The 19,034-nt window shown below is 46.2% G+C and overlaps 1 protein-coding gene across 1 annotated transcript; it reads left to right on the top strand.

The window, feature by feature from the left end:
- The first annotated feature begins 15,037 nt into the window (after positions 1-15,037).
- LOC123082855 (uncharacterized) lies at positions 15,038-15,512 on the top strand. Its single transcript, XM_044505090.1, has one exon. It carries the CDS (start codon positions 15,055-15,057, stop codon positions 15,313-15,315), a length of 261 nt encoding a protein of 86 aa, XP_044361025.1. The 5' UTR covers positions 15,038-15,054; the 3' UTR covers positions 15,316-15,512.
- Positions 15,513-19,034: the final 3,522 nt, after the last annotated feature.

Raw genomic sequence — 19,034 nt, 5'->3', positions numbered from 1 at the left:
TTTCTTCCTCCTCTCCTGGGTTTTGTAACCCCCTGCGTCCGGAAATCCAGCCTTCCATGAAACGGAGCCTGGCGTGCCTCGTGTCCGTCCAGGGTGCTCAGGATTCCCGAGGGCCATTGTGAGCTCGTCCTTCTCCCTGTCTGGAATGAACGTCCCTTGCTGCGCTGCTTCGATATATTGCTGAAGCCTCTTGACTGGTATGTCCAATTGTTCGTCCGTCCAAATGCACTTCCCTGTTATAGGGTCCAAGGATCCGCCGGCCCCGAAGAACCAAGTCCGGCAACGGTCTGGCCAGTTCATTGTCTCTGGTTCGATCCCTTTATCAAGCAGATCATTCTCAGCCTTGGCCCACTTAGGCCGGGCTACGAGGTAGCCACCTGACCCCGTGCGATGGTGAAGCTTCTTCTTCGCAGCATTTCTCTTGTTTGTCGCCGACATCTTTTTACTCTTTTCCGATGTCTTGTGGGCCACAAATGCGGGCCAGTCATCTCTGATCTTCTCATATTTGCCCTTGAATTCTGGTGTCTCATTTTTTTCGACATACCTATTGAGGTCTTTCTTCCAATTCCTGAATAGGTCTGCCATCTTCTTCAGAGCAAAAGACTTGATTAATGGCTCTATAACTGGCTTCTCCGGATCATCCTCTGGCGGTAGGGTGAAATTTGACTTCAGCTCAGTCCAAAGATCATTTTTCTGCATATCATTGACATAAGACACCTCAGGGTCTTCGTTCTTAGGCTTATACCATTGGTGGATGCTGATCGGGATCTTGTCCCTAACCAGAACCCCGCACTGAGCAACAAATGCCTTCTTTGTCCGGTAGGGTTCAATCGGTTGGCCGTCGCGCGCGATTTGTATGATCTCAAACTTTTCATCCGAGCTCAACTTTTTCTTCGGGCCTCGTCTCTTTACCGAAGTTGTGCTCGATCCGGAGGGCTAGAAAAAAGAACAAAGACGAGAGTTAATTAATATGTGTACATACCAAAACAATGAATGCATCAATTAGCTAGTCAGCACAGGCTTAACTAATATATATACCTGGCCGGACTCGGTTTGGTGATCACCGGAGCCGTCCTCACGGTCTACTTCTTCACCCTCTCCTTCTTGCACCGGCATTGGGTCATCGGAGCCATGTAAATCATAGCCAGCTGCTTCTTCACCCTCTCCTTCCAGACCATCGTTGTCGTTGAGAAACATCAACGAGCAGACGGCATCACTTCCTTGTGCGATTATGTCCCTCAACAATGCTTCTTGTGCTTCGTCTCGTGGCGGGGTGTCCATAGTTTCTACAAATATTTACAACATGGCAATTATTATTCAAACATGACAGATATGGATATATTAGTGGCAAACGTAGAACTAGCTAGCTAATCACAATAAGGAATCATATTAATTAGTGGCCTCGACGCTGCTTCTCTAGTGTTTCAGGTGGCCTCGACAACGCTTCAAGGGTTAGGGGGTGGCCTCGAGAATGCTTCAAGGAGGGGGTGGCCACATGTATCTCACACCGACGATACTTGCTATTTAATTAGGGTTTCCTCTACCGGTCGGCGACCCTCGACGACCCTCGTTCCCGATAAAAAAAGAGGAAGAAGAAGAAAAAAAGAGGAGAAGAAAGAATAGAGGAGAAGAACTCCTCTATTCTTTCTTCTCCTCTTTTTTTCTTCTTCCTCTTCTTTTTTTATCAAGGGGTCGAGGATCGCCGAGGGGTCGAGGGTCAAGGGGTCGAGGATCGCCGAGCGGTCGAGGGTCAAGGGGTCGAGGATCGCCGAGGGGTCGGGAGGTTGCCTAGTGTCAAAGGATTCAACAAAACCATGTCTTCATCATTAGGCGAAAGTAACAGGTGCATGATGGTACGAAGCTCTCCAAAGTTATTTTGGAACGGAGTCCCAGATAGGATAATTCGCTTTTTGGTACAAAGTTCAGCAAGAACCTTCCGAATATCGTTATTTGGAAGGCCTTTGCTGAAATTCGTACAAAAAGGCAAATTATCCTATCCGGGACTCCATTCCAGAATAACTTTGGAGGACTTCGTACCATCATGCCCTGGTTACTTCCGGCTAATGATGAAGCCATGGATTTCTTCAATACTTTGACACTAGGAAACCTCTCTCGACCCCTCGAACCCTCGACGACCCTGGAACCCTCGACCCCTAGACGACCCTGGTACCCTCGACCCTCGATCCCTCGACCCTATAGAACCCTCGAACCCTCGACCCTGAAACCCTCGACCCTTGACCCCTTAACGACCCTCGACCCTCTACCCTAGTTCCCGACCCTCGACCCCTCAGCGATCCTCGACACCCTCGTTCCCGATAAAAATTAGGAAGAAGAAGAAGAAAAAAAAAGAGGAGAAGAAGAAAGGAATAGCTAGAGGAGAAGATCGAAGAAAAAAAAGAAAAAAAAAAGAGGAGAAGAAGAAAGGAATAGTGGAGAAGAAGAGAAAATAGAATATTCTATTTTCTCTTCCTCTCCACTATTCCATTCTTCTTCTCCTCTCTTTTTCTTCTTTTTTCTTATTCTTACTTATTTCTCCTCTTCTTTTCCTCTCCTCTTCTTATTTCTTTCCTCTTCTTATACTTTCTTCTTTCCTATCCTTCTTTTTCTAAAATTGTAACTTTTGCATATATAAAACTTTTCTAAAATTGTAACTTTCTATATATGAACATAAAACTTTATATGAACCAAAAAAACATCACATACATCACATACACATATACATTATAGCCACATACACATATACATCACATATGAACAAAAAAATAAACTAATAAAAATAAAATAAACATATTGCAACATATGAACAAAAACATATAGCCACATACATACACATACATTATATATATATATATGAAAAAAATTTAAACAAAAAAAAACTGGGGCGTGGCGGCAGCGGTGGCGCCGGCGGGACAGGGCAGGGCAGGGCAGGGGCGCGGGCAGGGCAGGGCAGGTGCTCACAAGGGGGCGGCGGGGCACGGCGGGCGGCGTCGGGGCGCGGGGAGCGGCGCCGGCGTCGGGGCAGATGGCGTCGAGGGCGGCGACGGCGCCGGGGCGGGGCGGGACGGCGTCGGGGCGTGGCGCAGGGGCGCGGCCGGCGACGGCATGGGCTCGAGGGCGGCGGACGGCGTCGGCGTGGGCTCGGGGGCACGGGCGACAGCGACGGCGGCGGAGCAGCCCGGCGGCGCCGAGGAGGTCCGCGGCGTCGTCGGGGGGCAAATGCGCGATGAAACTGAAAATTTTCACAAGTGTTGGTCCCGGTTCGTGGCACAAACCGGGACTAATGCCCCCCTTCAGTCCCGGTTGGTGCCACCAACCGGGACTAAAGGGGGGCATTAGTCCCGGTTGGTGCCACGAACCGGGACCAATGCCCCCTTTAGTCCCGGTTGGTGCCACCAACCGGGACCAAAGGCCTTGTGATGCCCCGCGCCCAAAAGTTTAGTCCCACCTCGCTAGTTGAGAGAGCTCGAGAGTTGTTTATAAGCGCTGCTGCGCCCACCCTCTCGAGCTCGTCTCAACTGCAGGCTTTCGGGCCTAATCTGTCACTAGCTATGTGCCTGTGGGCCTACTTGGCCTCCTGCGGGCCTGAATCCTGGCCCATGTAGGGTTTCTAGTCGTATTCAGGCCGTGGGGGTCCAGTAGGCGGCACTATTTTTCTCCAGTTTTTTTGTTTTGTTTTCTACATTATTATTTATTTGTTGTTGTTTTTTGCTTTATTTTTTAATTCTTTTTGCTCTTAGTTTTAGAAAAATTATAAACTTTCTGTTAGTGCCATTAGTTTTCAAATTTGAAAACATTTTTTTGTTTTCTTTGTTGCTTTATTTATTTTATTTTGTTTCTACTTACAACAAAATACTTATTGTTGCTATTTTATTTTTTCCAGTTTTTTTGTTTTGCTTTCTGCATTATTTATTTTTTGTTGTTTTTTGCTTTATTTTTTAATTCTTTTTGCTTTTAGTTTTAGAAAAATTATAAACTTTCTGTTAGTGCCATTAGTTTTCAAATTTGAAAACACTTTTTTTGTTTTCTTTGTTGCTTTATATATTTATTTTGTTTCTACTTACAACAAAATACTTATTGTTGCTATTTTTATTATTTTTCAGTTTTTTTGTTCTGTTTTCTGCATTATTTATTTTTGTTTTTTGCTTTATTTTTTAATTCTTTTTGCTTTTAGTTTTAGAAAAATTATAAACTTTCTGTTAGTGCCATTAGTTTTCAAATTTGAAAACACTTTTTTTGTTTTCTTTGTTGCTTTATTTATTTTATTTTGTTTCTACTTACAACAAAATACTTATTGTTGCTATTTTTATTTTTTTTCAAGTTTTTTTGTTTTGTTTTCTGCATTATTTATTTTCTTTTGGTTTTTTGCTTTATTTTTTAATTCTTTTTGCTTTTAGGTCAGCAAAATTATAAACTTTCTGTTTGTGCCATTAGTTTTCAAATTTGAATTCTTTGAAATTTGTGTGAATCACAAGTTTGTGAGCTCAACAAGGCGTGTAGAGGGACGGGCTTATAAACCGGTGTGAGCGCCCTTCGGTTGGCGAGGTTTTCAAATTCATAGTTTTCAAATGAACTCTGAAAAAGTTGGCATAGCATGTGCATGTACAAAACGGACAATGGTATCATACTCGTCTGTTACAAAGTTGGCATGGTATCATCATAATAGTTGCGGGAGAAAGTCTTCACTTTTTCTTCGCTTGTGTCGTTTGCTTATTGCGCCGTAACCATGGATAATCTTCATCGTTTATCAGGATGCTTGGGTCAGCCTTGACTTTGAAGGGGGAATTTCATGAAACTTTTCATACTCTTCAGACATGTCTGTCTTGCCCTCCACTCCCAGGATGTCCCTTTTTCCTGAAAGAACTATGTGGCGCTTTGGCTCATTGTATGATGTATTCGCTTCCTTATCTTTTCTTTTCCTCGGTCTGGTAGACATGTCCTTCACATAGATAACCTGTGCCACATCATTGGCTAGGACGAACGGTTCGTCAGTGTACCCAAGATTTTTCAGATCCACTGTTGTCATTCCGTACTGTGGGTCTACCTGTACCCCGCCTCCTGACAGATTGACCCACTTGCACTTAAACAAAGGGACCTTAAAATCTACTCCGTAGTCAAGTTCCCATATGTCTACTATGTAACCATAATATGTGTCATTTCCCTTGTCGGTTGCTGCATCAAAGCGGACACCGCTGTTTTGGTTGGTGCTCTTTTCATCTTGGTCAATCGTGTAAAATGTATTCCCATTTATCTCGTATCCTTTCCAAATCATTACAGTCGAAGATGGTCCCCTGGACAACAAGTACAGCTCATCACAAACAGTGCTGTCACCTCTGAGACGTGTTTCCAACCAACTGCTGAAAGTCCTGATGTGTTCACATGTAATCCAGTCGTCGCACTGCTCCGGGTGTTTGGAGCGCAGACTGTTCTTGTGTTCATCGACATACGGGGTCACCAAGGTAGAGTTCTGTAGAACTGTGTAGTGTGCTTGAGACCAAGAATATCCGTCCCTGCATATTATTGAGTCCCTTCCAAGCGTGCCTTTTCCAGTCAGTCTCCCCTCATACCGCGATTTAGGGAGACCTATCTTCTTAAGGCCAGGAATGAAGTCAACACAAAACCCGATGACATCCTCTGTTTGATGGCCCATGGAGATGCTTCCTTCTGGCCTAGCGCGGTTACGAACATATTTCTTTAGGACTCCCATGAACCTCTCAAAGGGGTACATATTGTGTAGAAATACGGGCCCCAGAATGACAATCTCGTCGACTAGATGAACTAGGACATGCGTCATGATATTGAAGAAGGATGGTGGGAACACCAGCTCGAAACTGACAAGACATTGCGCCACATCACTCCTTAGCGTTGGTACGATTTCTGGATCGATCACCTTCTGAGATATTGCATTGAGGAATGCACATAGCTTCACAATGGCTAATCGGACGTTTTCCGGTAGAAGCCCCCTCAATGCAACCGGAAGCAGTTGCGTCATAATCACGTGGCAGTCATGAGACTTTAGGTTCTGGAACTTTTTCTCTGGCATATTTATTATTCCCTTTATATTCGACGAGAAGCCAGTCGGGACCTTCATACTGAGCAGGCATTGAAAGAATATTTCTTTCTCTTCTTTCGTAAGAGCGTAGCTGGCAGGACCTTCATACTGCTTCGGAGGCATGCCCTCTTTTTCGTGCAAGCGTTGCAGGTCCTCTCGTGCCTCAGGTGTATCTTTTGTCTTCCCATACACGCCCAAGAAGCCTAGCAGGTTCACGCAAAGGTTCTTCGTCACGTGCATCACGTCGATCGAAGAGCGGACCTCTAGGTCTTTCCAGTAGGGTAGGTCCCAAAATATAGATTTCTTCTTCCACATGGGTGCGTGATTCTCAGCGTCATTCGGAACAGCTAGTCCGCCGGGACCCTTTCCAAAGATTACGTGTAAATCATTGACCATAGCAAGTACGTGATCACCGGTACGCATGGCGGGCTTCTTCCGGTGATCTGCCTCGCCTTTGAAATGCTTGCCTTTCTTTCGACATTGATGGTTGGTCGGAAGAAATCGACGATGGCCCAGGTACACATTCTTCCTGCAGCTTCCCAGGTATATACTATCGGTGTCAAGTAAACAGTGCGTGCATGCGTGGTATCCCTTGTTTGTCTGTCCTGAAAGGTTACTGAGAGCGGGCCAATCGTTGATGGTCACGAACAGCAACGCCTTTAGGTCAAATTCCTCCTTTTTGTGCTCATCCCACGTACGTACACCGTTTCCATTCCACAGCTGTAAAAGTTCTTCAACTAATGGCCTTAGGTACACATCAATGTCGTTGCCGGGTTGCTTAGGGCCTTGGATGAGAACTGGCATCATAATGAACTTCCGCTTCATGCACATCCAAGGAGGAAGGTTATACATACATAGAGTCACAGGCCAGGTGCTGTGATTGCTGCTCTGCTCCCCGAAAGGATTAATGCCATCCGCGCTTAAAGCAAACCATACGTTCCTTGGGTCCTTTGCAAACTCATCCCAGTACTTTCTCTCGATTTTTCTCCACTGCGACCCGTCAGCGGGTGCTCTCAACTTCCCGTCTTTCTTACGGTCCTCACTGTGCCATCGCATCAACTTGGCATGCTCTCCGTTTCTGAACAGACGTTTCAACCGTGGTATTATAGGAGCATACCACATCACCTTCGCAGGAACCCTCTTCCTGGGAGGCTCGCCGTCAACATCACCAGGGTCATCTCGTCTGATCTTATACCGCAATGCACCGCATACCGGGCATGCGTTCAGATCCTTGTAGGCACCGCGGTAGAGGATGCAGTCATTAGGGCATGCATGTATCTTCTCCACCTCCAATCCTAGAGGGCATACGACCTTCTTTGCTGCGTATGTACTGTCGGGCAATTCGTTATCCTTTGGAAGCTTCTTCTTCATTATTTTCAGTAGCTTCTCAAATCCTTTATCAGGCACAACATTCTCTGCCTTCCACTGCAGCAATTCGAGTACGGTACCGAGCTTTGTGTTGCCATCTTCGCAATTGGGGTACAACCCTTTTTTGTGATCCTCTAACATGCGATCGAACTTCAGCTTCTCCTTTTGACTTTCGCATTGTGTCCTTGCATCGACAATGACCCGGCGGAGATCATCATCATCGGGCACATCGTCTGGTTCCTCTTGATCTTCAGCAGCTTCGCCCGTTGCAGCACCATCGTGCACATCGTCTGGTGCATCTTGATGTTCAGTAGCATCACCGTATTCAGGGGGCACATAGTTGTCATCGTACTCTTCTTCCTCGCCGTCTTCCATCATAACCCCTATTTCTCCGTGCCTCGTCCAAACATTATAGTGTGGCATGAAACCCTTGTAAAGCAGGTGGGTGTGAAGGATTTTCCGGTCAGAGTAAGACTTCGTATTCCCACATATAGGGCATGGACAACACATAAAACCATTCTGCTTGTTTGCCTCAGCCACTTCGAGAAAATCATGCACGCCCTTAATGTACTCGGAGGTGTGTCTGTCACCGTACATCCATTGCCGGTTCATCTGCGTGCATTATATATAATTAAGTGTGTCAAAAATCATTACAGAACATCATGAATAGATAATTAAGTGACCAAATTAATAGAAGTTCATCATCACATAAAAACCAAAGTACATACATAGTTCTCATCTAACAACATAAAGCTCTGCAGAGCATCTAAATTAATTAAACCATACATTGAAACTATGTAAAACATTTCAATGCGAAAACAAATGCGATCATAATCGCAACCAAGGTAACAACTGATCCAACGGCATAATGATACCAAGCCTCGGTATGAATGGCATATTTTCTAATCTTTCTCATCTTCAAGCGCATTGCATCCATCTTGATCTTGTGATCATCGACGACATCCGCAACATGCAACTCCAATATCATCTTCTCCTCCTCAAGTTTTTTTATTTTTTCCTTCAAGAAATTGTTTTCTTCTTCAACTAAATTTAACCTCTCGACAATAGGGTCGGTTGGAATTTCCGGTTCAACAACCTCCTAGATAAATAAAATCTATGTCACGTTGGTCGGCATAATTTTCATAAACAATAAATGAACCAATAGTTATGAAAAGATAATATATACCACATCCGAATCATAGACAGGACGAGGGCCGACGGGGGCGGATACCAAAACCATCGCACTATATAAGATGCAATAATAAAAGTAAGAAAATAATACAAGTATCTATCTAAACATACAAGTAAGAATATTTTTCCTTTCAGAAAGAAGATAAGAACAAGAGGCTCACCACGTTGGTGCCGGCGATGAGATCGGCGCGGGTGATCGACGGCGGTGAAGACGGGGACGGGGCGTGACGGACCGCTAAACCTAGATAAATATTGAGGAAAATGGAGCTTGGCGGTCGAGCTTGGAGAGGAGAAACCTTAAGTAGTGTGGCTCGGGCATTCCATCGAACACCTTGTGTGCATAGGAGGTGAGCTAGAGCACCACCAAGCCCTCTCCCCCTCGGCCAGAAAAAACAGAGCAGTGTGCTCTGCTCTTGCGCGAGGGGCTATATATAGGCACCACCATTGGTCCCGGTTGGTGGCATCAACCGGGGCTAAAGGGAAGCCTTTGGTCCCGGTTCATGCCACCAACCGGGACCAATAGTGGTGGGCCAGGAGCGAGGCCCATTGGTCCCGGTTCGTCCCACCAACCGGGACCAAAAGGTCCGGACGAACCAGGACCAATGGCCCACGTGGCCCGGCCGGCCCCCTGGGCTCACGAACCGGGGCAAATAGCTCCATTGGTCCCAGTTCTGGATTGAACCGGGATTAATGGGCTGAACTGGCCTGGGCCATTGCCCCCTTTTCTACTAGTGATTAACTAGTTCTATATTAAGTAGTTTTCTAATGTAATTACATAATAAATTCTATATTTAGTATTGTTTTTAACATAAGTACTTAATAAATTCCATATCGAGTAGTGTTTTTTAAGAAGAGTATTTTCCAAATTATTATGAATTTTAAATTATAACAAAAAACACTTCACTATTATGAAAACAACTGTAGCCACTAAAACAAATAAATAATGAACATTACATAAATTATAGAACATTTATACAGTACGTAGGGCCTTTCATTAATTATAGAACATTTATTAAACCACTTAATATTATTTTTTAAACAAAAAATATAAAAAAAATAATCCCACCTCGCCCGCCGAACAACGCCGTGTGATGGCCGGCCCAGTGACTGTGCGCGACAGCGCGCGTGGGCCGGCCCATTGAGTGTGCGGGCGGTGCGGGCGAAGGGTCGGGGGTGGTGAGGACTAAAGTTTAGTCCCACCTCGCCCGCCGAACTACCCGCGACCGCCTTATGTGCCCACCTCCTACCGCCCTTACCGAACTCCTCTGATCCCCGCCCCCTCCCGCCGCTGCCCCGTTGGCCTGTGCTGCCAGCCGTAGCTGGGCCGAAAGGCCGGCCCTTTCGCCACCCGGCTCGTCGGGCCGGACCAATTAGGCATAGTTGCGGCCCGCACGGGCGGGCTTATGTTTTTTCAACACTATTTTGTTGCCTTCTACGATTCACGGCGCGGGGGAAGGTGGAAGGGGCGCTTTTTTAGTCCCACCTCGCGCGCCGAGGGACGCCGGGACTGGCTTATATAGCCGCCTTTGAGTGATTTATTAGATAAGGTAGTAATAATGTCATATGACTTTAACTAAAGTCAACTGACATTATTTCTATTTTATTTTTTAATATCAGCTCGTCAATTCGCGCAGAAATAACAATAGTAAAGTTTTCTTACGTATAATGTCAATATGAAATAAATTCTGTATTAAGTACTCTTTTTTAATATAATTACTTAATAAATTCTGTATTAACTAGTGTTTTTAGTTTAACTACTTAATAATTCTATGTGAAATAGTGTTTTTTATGAACGGTCGTTTCCAAATTATTAGTTATACCAATAAATTCATTAATATTTGTTAATAAGCTGAAAAATTTCAGGCCATTCTGAAGATGTCAAAAAATCGACCTCGTTCTCCGGACACCGTTCGGATAGGAGCAAAGGCCCCGTTCGAAAATGAGTTTTTTTTGACATCCTTCAAATGAGCCCAATTTTTTTCTCTAATGTTGTGTCATCATGACTAGGATGCATGACAAGTTTCGTGGCTTTTTGCCACTTTTAGAATTTTCTATAATTTTTCCGGTCAAAAAACGCAAAACACTAACCGGACGTGAAGCAACGTGCTCTTCGTTTCGAAAAACGCTCACTTATTGGATTCCGTGTGGGAGTGGGCATACTGACTCACATGCAAAATTTCAGGCCATTCTGAAGATGTCAAAAAATCGATCTCGTTCTCCGGACACCGTTCGGGTAGGAGCAACGGCCCCGTTTGAAAATGAGTATTTTTTCGACATCCTTCAAATGAGCCCAATTTTTTTCTCTAATGTTGTATCATCATGACTAGGATGCATGAGATGTTTCGTGGCTTTTTTCCACTTTTAGAATTTTCTATAATTTTTTCGGTCAAAAAACGTAAAACACTGACCGGACGTGAAGCAACGTGCTCTACGTTTCGAAATACGCTCACTTATTGGATTTTGTGTGGGAGTGGGCATACTGACTCACATGCCAAATTTCAGGCTATTCTGAAGATGTCAAAAAATTGACCTCGTTCTCCGGACACCGTTCGGGTAGGAGCAAAGGCCCCGTTTGAAAATGAGTATTTTTTTGACATCCTTCAAATGAGCCCAATTTTTTTCTCTAATGTTGTATCATCATGACTAGCATGCATGACATGTTTCGTGGCTTTTTGCCACTTTTAGAATTTTCTATAATTTTTTCGGTCAAAAATCCTAAAACACTGACCGGACGTGAAGCAACGTGCTCTTTGTTTCGAAATACGCTCACTTATTGGATTCCATGTGGGAGTGGGCATACTGACTCACATGCAAAATTTCAGGCCATTCTGAAGATGTCAAAAAATCGACCTCGTTCTCCGGACACCGTTCGGGTAGGAGCAAAGGCCCCGTTTGAAAATGAGTATTTTTTCGACATCCTTCAAATGAGCCCAATTTTTCCTCTAATGTTGTATCATCATGACTAGGATGCATGACATGTTTCGTGGCTTTTTCCCACTCTTAGAATTTTCTATAATTTTTTCGGTCAAAAAATGTAAAACACTGACTGGACGTGAAGCAACGTGTTCTTTGTTTCGAAATACGCTCACTTATTGGATTCCGTGTGGGAGTGGGCATACTGACTCACATGCAAAATTTCTGGCCATTTTGAAGATGTCAAAAAATCGACCTCGTTCTCCGGACACCGTTCGGGTAGGAGCAAAGGCCCTGTTTGAAAATGAATATTTTTTCGACATCCTTCAAATGAGCCCAATTTTTTTTCTCTAATGTTGTATCATCATGACTAGGATGCATGACATGTTTCGTGGCTTTTTGCCACTTTTAGATTTTTCTATAACTTTTTTGGTAAAAATCCTAAAACACTGACCGGACGTGAAGCAACGTGCTCTTCGTTTCGAAATACGCTCACTTATTGGATTCCGTGTGGAAGTGGGCATACTGACTCACATACAAAATTTCAGGCCATTCTGAAGATGTCAAAAAATCGACCTCGTTCTCAGGACACCGTTCAGGTAGGAGCAAAGGCCCCGTTCGGAAAGGAGTTTTTTCTGACAAACTTCAAATAAACCCAATTTAAATCAGGTGTGACAAATTTTGTAAAAATGTAGGTATTAATGAAACAAACTTGCGTAAAGTGTTAAACTATCAAAAATAAGATACATAGTAAATATATGATTTGAGTTTACAATGCTCAGGTAAAACTACCACAGCTGTCCGGACAGTGTAACACTGTCTGGGCAGTGGCGGTAGCGCTGCCCGGGCGGTGCAAATTCAATCCATATTTTTAGTAACTATCTTATCTGCTAGGGTGCATAGAACCGCCTATTTAAGCCGGTCAGGGCGCCCTTCGACGGGACTAAAAACTACGGCGCACACCGCCCCTTGCGCCTCTGCGCCCTGTACCGCCCGTGCGCGCCTCTCAAAGGCGGCCCAGCCGGCCCACAACGTCCCTCTACGCCCTTTGTTACGTTTTTTATTTTCTTTCCTAATGTTTAACTAATTTTTGTTTTAACAAATTATTTTCATTCTATCTATTTTGCTAATATTATTTCATATTTTTATTGCTTCATTTTTATGTACTTTGTTTCATTTTTATAATTTTTTCAGTTCAACATTACTTCTGTTTTAATTTTAATTTTTTAACCGAACATTTTCATTATTTTTGGCACTATTATTTATTTTCCACCTTTGTTTCTTTTTTTATTTCCTTTCCTAATGTTTATATATTTTTTTGCATTCAAAGTTTAACTCATTTTTCTAAAAGTTTATTTTATTCAATCTATTTTCCTAATATTATTTAATATTTTTATTCCTTCATTTTAATTTATTTTGTTTCATTTTTATAATTTTTTCAATTCAACATTACTCATTTTTTCAAACTTTTTTTGCAAACATAATAGTATTAATTCGAACATTCAATTTGCAAACAATAATTTAAAACCATGCAAACACACTCGATATTTCATCATAGTTTTCATAAATATTTTACATAATACTAGAAATTAAACTTGATAAACTAAACAACATTAGGAAAATAATTAAACATTACTAAACGTTCTTTCAAAAATAACCTAAACTAAACTACTCGTCCTCAACGCCGCCAAAGTCCATCTTGTCATAGAGCCCGTCGCCGTCATCGGCGTCGTCGCTGCTGCTGTCGTCCAGGTCCACCACCGGCGCGGCTGGCGCGGCCTGCGCAGCCATCGAGCCAGCCACAGCGGCGTGGTAGCCGGGGAAGTCCGGCGGGTCCTCCGGGTGGACGGCGACCGGGGCGAGCTGCATGTACTCCTGCACGAGGGGTGGCGGCATCGGCGCGATCTCCGACTCCCGGATCACCGTCAGGTAGCCCGGCATGTCCTCCGGGTCGCCGGCCTCTGCCGCTAGCCGCCTGTACTCGGCCAGCAACGCCGGCTCAGGTTCCGGCGCCGGCTCTGGCGGAAGGGCGCGGCTGGACCTGGCGCCGTCCCGCGCGCGCGTGCGACGATCCCCGCTGCCGAGGCGGTCAGCGCTGCAGTCACCGGTGAGGGGCCCGCACGGCGCCGGGCGCGGGCCGACGTTGATGCGCGCGCCCACGGTTTCGCAGCTGGACTGAGGCTCGCCGCGGCGGAACAGCGTGTAGCCGTGCCCCGGCGGAGCGGGCACGGCGCCTGCGGCCGCCTGCGCGCGATACGGCGCGACGACCTCCTCGAACGTGCGCCCGTCCCAGAGCTGATGCCGCCGCGCGCGGTTGTGTTTCGTCGGCGGGCGTGGGCCGGCGTACGCGTGGAGGCGGCGCAGGTGGTCGTCGGCGAGGCGGTCCGCCCAGCCGGGGTTATTGGGTGCGTACTGGGGGTCGGCGAGCTCCTCCAGCGAGAGGCGCGCCCGGTACAGGCCGACGGCGTGGGCGAAGAGGTGGGTGCCGACCTTGGGCACCGGCGCCACCGGCACGCCGTCGACGCTCAGGCGCCACCTCGCCGGGAGGCGCATGTTGGGAGCGGCGGGGATGACGAAGTGGGCGAGCTCCTCCGCCTCCTCGAGGGTCAAGGTGGAGCGGGCCATCGCCGGCGGGAGGGAGAGGTAGGGCGCAAGAGGGGCGACGCCGGCGGCAGGGGGAGAAGGAAAGGGGAGGCGAGGGGCGGTGTGCGAGCCGCGGCGGGGCGAGGCGCTTTTTATAGGCGTGGTGGGCGGGGTCGGTGCCGGCGATCAATGCCGGGCCAGCCGAGCGGTCAAGGGCGCAGAAGCCAGGTGGCGGCGTGCGAATCAGCGCCGGCGATTAATGCCGAGCTGTCAAAGGCGCAGGAGGCCAGGCGTCGGCGTGCGCGGGCGGTCAGGCGGTGGCGTACGCAGGCGGGCGTCGGGCGGTGGCGTGTGAATCGGCGCCGCCCGCGGACCGACGCCGCCGACGGGACGTCTCACTGCGCCGGCATTAATGGATTCGCATGCCGTACCGCGCCAGGATTTATGTATTAATCTAATTAGGGTCAGTACCTGTGGGCCCGCCCTCCTCCTCACGCGGCGTACACCGCCCACGTAGGGGCGTACAGCGGGCCGTACGGCCACGTACGGTCATGCGCCTCGCTACGCCGCGGTACGCCGCCCCAAACTAAATTTCCCATCCTACCCCTACTCACTTATCCTCATGAAGGGGTATCTTCTAATCTCGACCGTTGATGTGTCCAGGGGTTGTACCAAAGAAGAAGTGTCGGATTAGGTCAAACCCAGGTGTCCTGGTCCGCACGCGCAGGCATGGAGACAGAGTAGACTCCTCTAACCCACACGGCACAGTCGCAATCCTTTCAAGTCCGGTCGTGCACGTGCGTACTCGGCTTCCGCGTGGCCTCCGAGTTCCATCCAGAGACCGGCACGCACGGGGTGACCCTATAAAATCCACACCGCCCACGTCCAGCTCGATCAGCAAGGAATCCTTGGTGCCAGACTGCCTATTCAAAGCATCCGTCAGAGGATCCATGGCCATGGAGACGTTCTTCACCGCGCTCGTCTTCTGCGAGGCGCCCCTTGACAGCTATGGCACGTCAGTGTTCACCGCCGGCACGGTCAAGAGGCTGGTTTCTGGCGGAGGTAACGCGACGAAGCCGGCGGTGGCTAACAAGCGGGACGCTGAGAAGGAGCAGGGTTTCTTCTCTGGCAAGCTGTCGGCGCAGTGGCGTGCTGGGTTCGAGCTCGCATTCGATGGACTCAATTGCTTCGACACCGTCGTCATGCATTAAGCATTTCATATTCTGGAATTTGATCTGTATGTATAGAACTCAGATCAGTTAGAAATTAGAATGCTTGACGCGGACCTGGGCTTGTGTTGTTTTTTTGTTCATTCGATTCGATTGTATCAGCTTATGTCTTCGGTTGCAGGTTCATGTAGATCATTCAGTCAGTCTGCCTTTCTGACTATATCTTGCACACGCTTGTCATACGAGCAATGCAATTAAGAGGTGTGGCTCTACTTAACACAACGTTGAAATTTTAACTTCCGGCTCTGCTTTCCGGTGCGTGTTCAGTCCCTGCCAGAAAACTAGTACTATATGAGGACGAGAAAGATAGCGATGAGAGAACGAAATTACCATCTCTGCACGTGTGTAGAATTGTAGTAGGAGTTGGATTTTACATGCTGCCATTTGGCAAAAGAATTGCCCGACCTTGCTTAGCAATGTTGGACCAAAACAGACTGTAGATTAGAGCTAATTCGATCTTGATTTCAGATATCACCTTGTCAGAATTCACGCGCTCATCGTGGGAACAATGAGTGTAGATCATTCAGTGAGCCTTGCAATACTTTTTCTAGCTTTTGCTGAGCAATGTTGCACAAAAACAGAGTGTGGATCTCAACTAATTCAATTTTGATTTCAGATATCACTATGTCTGTCAGAATTAATGATTGTTCTTTCATTACGGGTGGAACCACGTGAGAACAAGCTCGGGTGCGAGAACAAAGACGGACACCTTCTCTTCTTGATTATGTCTACAGGAAGAAATCACTAGTAGAAAACAGGGCATTTGTCCTGGTTCGTCAGGGCCTTTACTATTGCCTCCCCCTTTAGTCCCGGTTCATACACGAACCGGGACAGATGGGCATCCACGTGGCCGCTGCGGGCAGCCCAGGCAGGGGGCCTTTCGTCACATAAACCGGGACCAAAAGGATTCCACGCGTCAGCATTTCAGTGGCTTGGGGTTTTGTTTTTTTTAAAGGGGGGGGAGGGGTTGGGGGTTTTGGGGGGTTAATTTAGGTGTTTCATATATTGTGTTAGCTAGCTAATTAATAGAGAGAGAAGTGTCCTCTCTTATGTCCGTGCTAGGTCGACGCTACGTACTATATACATAGAGAGGCCCTCGACACGCTAGCTAGTAAGAAAATGAAGGAAACCATTAAATACAGAAGTTCGTCATGCATACCGAGAGAAGTGATCGATTGACCTCTCCTTCTCCGAGAGATTGGTCGAACAACAAGTTTTCGTATTATCTATCCGACGCTATTGGCTACATACATATACAATATGTAAGATCTCTTACAATCTCCTAGCATTTGAAATCAACTTCCACATGGTATTCTCCGGCTTTATTGATGACGTGGTCAAGAAAGAATCCTGCCACTTCCTCTTGAATTGCTTTCATGCGATCTTGTGATAGGAGTTCTTTCCGCATCTGCCACGTCTAATTTGAAGAAGGGGGTTAATACATATATATGAATGAAACTCAACAGAAATGATGGTGTAATAAAATGAAATTGTGAATATTATTGCTTACGCACTTCATATTGTCTTTTAGAGTAGCCCCGCTTATTTTTCAAAGTCGCGTTGTAGATGAACTCGCACACATAGTATCCACAGTAATCATTCCCTTGTTCCTGCCACAAGCACTTTACGATAAATAGAGGTCAATCAAACTGATAATGAAGCATTATAAATGGCATTGATGAAAGTATAGCTATAGAATCAATGGGAGATGCACGCAACTAGCTAGCCAGTAGTACTTACGTCCGGGTATGTATATCGCAGCTCCTTCGGCAGTCCCGGAGCTTCTGCGGTGAACTGTTTCCAAACCCTGCAAGACAAAGAAAATAATTATTATTACTTGAGATATCAGGAAATGAACAAAAAGTTGCCGATATGGTGCGATAACGATCGATTGAACTTACTTGTTGAGCAATTTAGTCATGTCCGAATAGGTTTCAGGATCTTTTCGTCTCGAGTCTAAGACGGTTACTAGTCCCCGCTCAAGCTTAATCTCCAGAAGAACATAGTGGTAGCTGCGCACGCATGCATAACTCATCAATTACATTACTATAACCTCGCTCGAGTAATAAGGGAAACCGAATATGCACACGACAGTAACACTCACTTGAAGTTGTAAGGAAAGAGTATGGTATCTTTGTTTTGATTTTTGATCAACAATTGTAGCAAGTTGGCCTCGGCCTCTTCGGCGTGCTTTTTAACCTGAATTTCATCTATGATATTTGTGTTAATGAACCCAATATCAAACATTTCTTGTTTTATGCACTCGACGATCTTCAATCTGCATAATATAGTAAGGATAATTAATTATAAATACATGCAATGAAAGAGCTGAGCTATATATAGAGACTAAATGACAGAAATAGTACTTACAGACAGTAGCAAAAGACTGTTAATTTATCGAGGGCCTTTTGATTGAAGAACTCGAAGAACTCCTCAAATGGAATAGTCAACAGATCAGTTCCAACGAGGTCGTGCTCCTCTTTAATGTTCAGATACAAAGTATTCGTCCCCCCAGACTCTTTGCAGGTTTTCATGTACCAATTATGGAATCTTCGCATGATCGTTGTTAGAGATTTTTCATCTTTGACGAGAGGCTTCCCGTACTCGTATCTGTGTATGTCCACCTCCATGAAATCAAGAAGTTGATCGTCAGGCAGGTAATCTGCAAGATTGCCATAACCGGCCACCGTCCTCGGAGCGTTAGCGACGATGTCCCCGGAGTATTGTGAGCTCGTCCTTCTCCCTGTCTGGAACGAACGTCCATTGCTGCGCTGCATCAATATAGTGCCGAAGCTTGGTGACTGGTATTTTCAGTTGCTCGTCCGTCCAACGGCACTTCCCTGATACAGGGTCCAAGGTTCCGTCAGCCCCGAAGAACCAAGTCCGGCAACGGTCTGGCCAGTTCATTGTCTCTGGTTCGATCCCTTTATCAAGCAGATCATTCTCAGCCTTGGACCACTTAGGCCGGGCTTTGAGGTAGCTACCTGACCCCGTGCGATGGTGAAACTTCTTCTTCACAGCATTTTTCTTGTTTGTCTCCGACATTTTCTTACTCTTTTCCGATGTCTTGTGGGCCACAAATGCGGGCCAGTGATCTTTGATCTTCTCATATTTGTCGAAGAATTCTGGTATCTCTTCTTTGTCGACAAACTTGTTCAGCTCTTTCCTCCACCTCCTGAATAGGCTTGCCATCTTCTCAAGAGCACAGGACTTGATTAATTGCTCTTTAACTGGCTTCTCCGGATCCTCCTCTGGCGGTAGGGTGAAATTTGCCTTCAGCTCAGTCCAAAGATCATATTTCTGCATATCATTGACATAAGACACCCCAAGGTCTTCCTCCTTAGGCTTATACCATTGTTGGATGCTGATCGGGATCTTGTCCCTAACAAGAACCCCGCACTGAGCAGAAAATGCGTTCTTTGTCCGGATGGGTTCAATCGGTTCGCCGTCGGGCGCGATTGCTGTGATCTCAAACCTTTCATCCGAGCTCAACTTTTTCTTCGGGCCTCGTCTCCTTACCGAAGTTGTGCTCGATCCGGAGGGCTAGAAAAAGGAAGAAAGACGAGAGTTTATTAATATGTGTACATATACCAAAACAATGAATGCATCAATTAACTAGTCAGCACGGGCTTAACTAATATATATATATATATATATACCTGGCCGGACTCGGTTCGGTCACCGGAATAGTCAGCACGGTC

Source organism: Triticum aestivum, chromosome 4A (assembly GCF_018294505.1).
Source record: "Triticum aestivum cultivar Chinese Spring chromosome 4A, IWGSC CS RefSeq v2.1, whole genome shotgun sequence".
Lineage (NCBI taxonomy): Eukaryota > Viridiplantae > Streptophyta > Magnoliopsida > Poales > Poaceae > Triticum > Triticum aestivum.
Note: the sequence above shows the minus strand (reverse complement) of the source record. Positions and strands in the feature narration are given on the sequence as shown.

Bases quoted from the DNA above. Each gene is read 5' to 3' on its own strand.
- LOC123082855 (XM_044505090.1), top strand. From the start codon at position 15,055: ATGGCCATGGAGACGTTCTTCACCGCGCTCGTCTTCTGCGAGGCGCCC.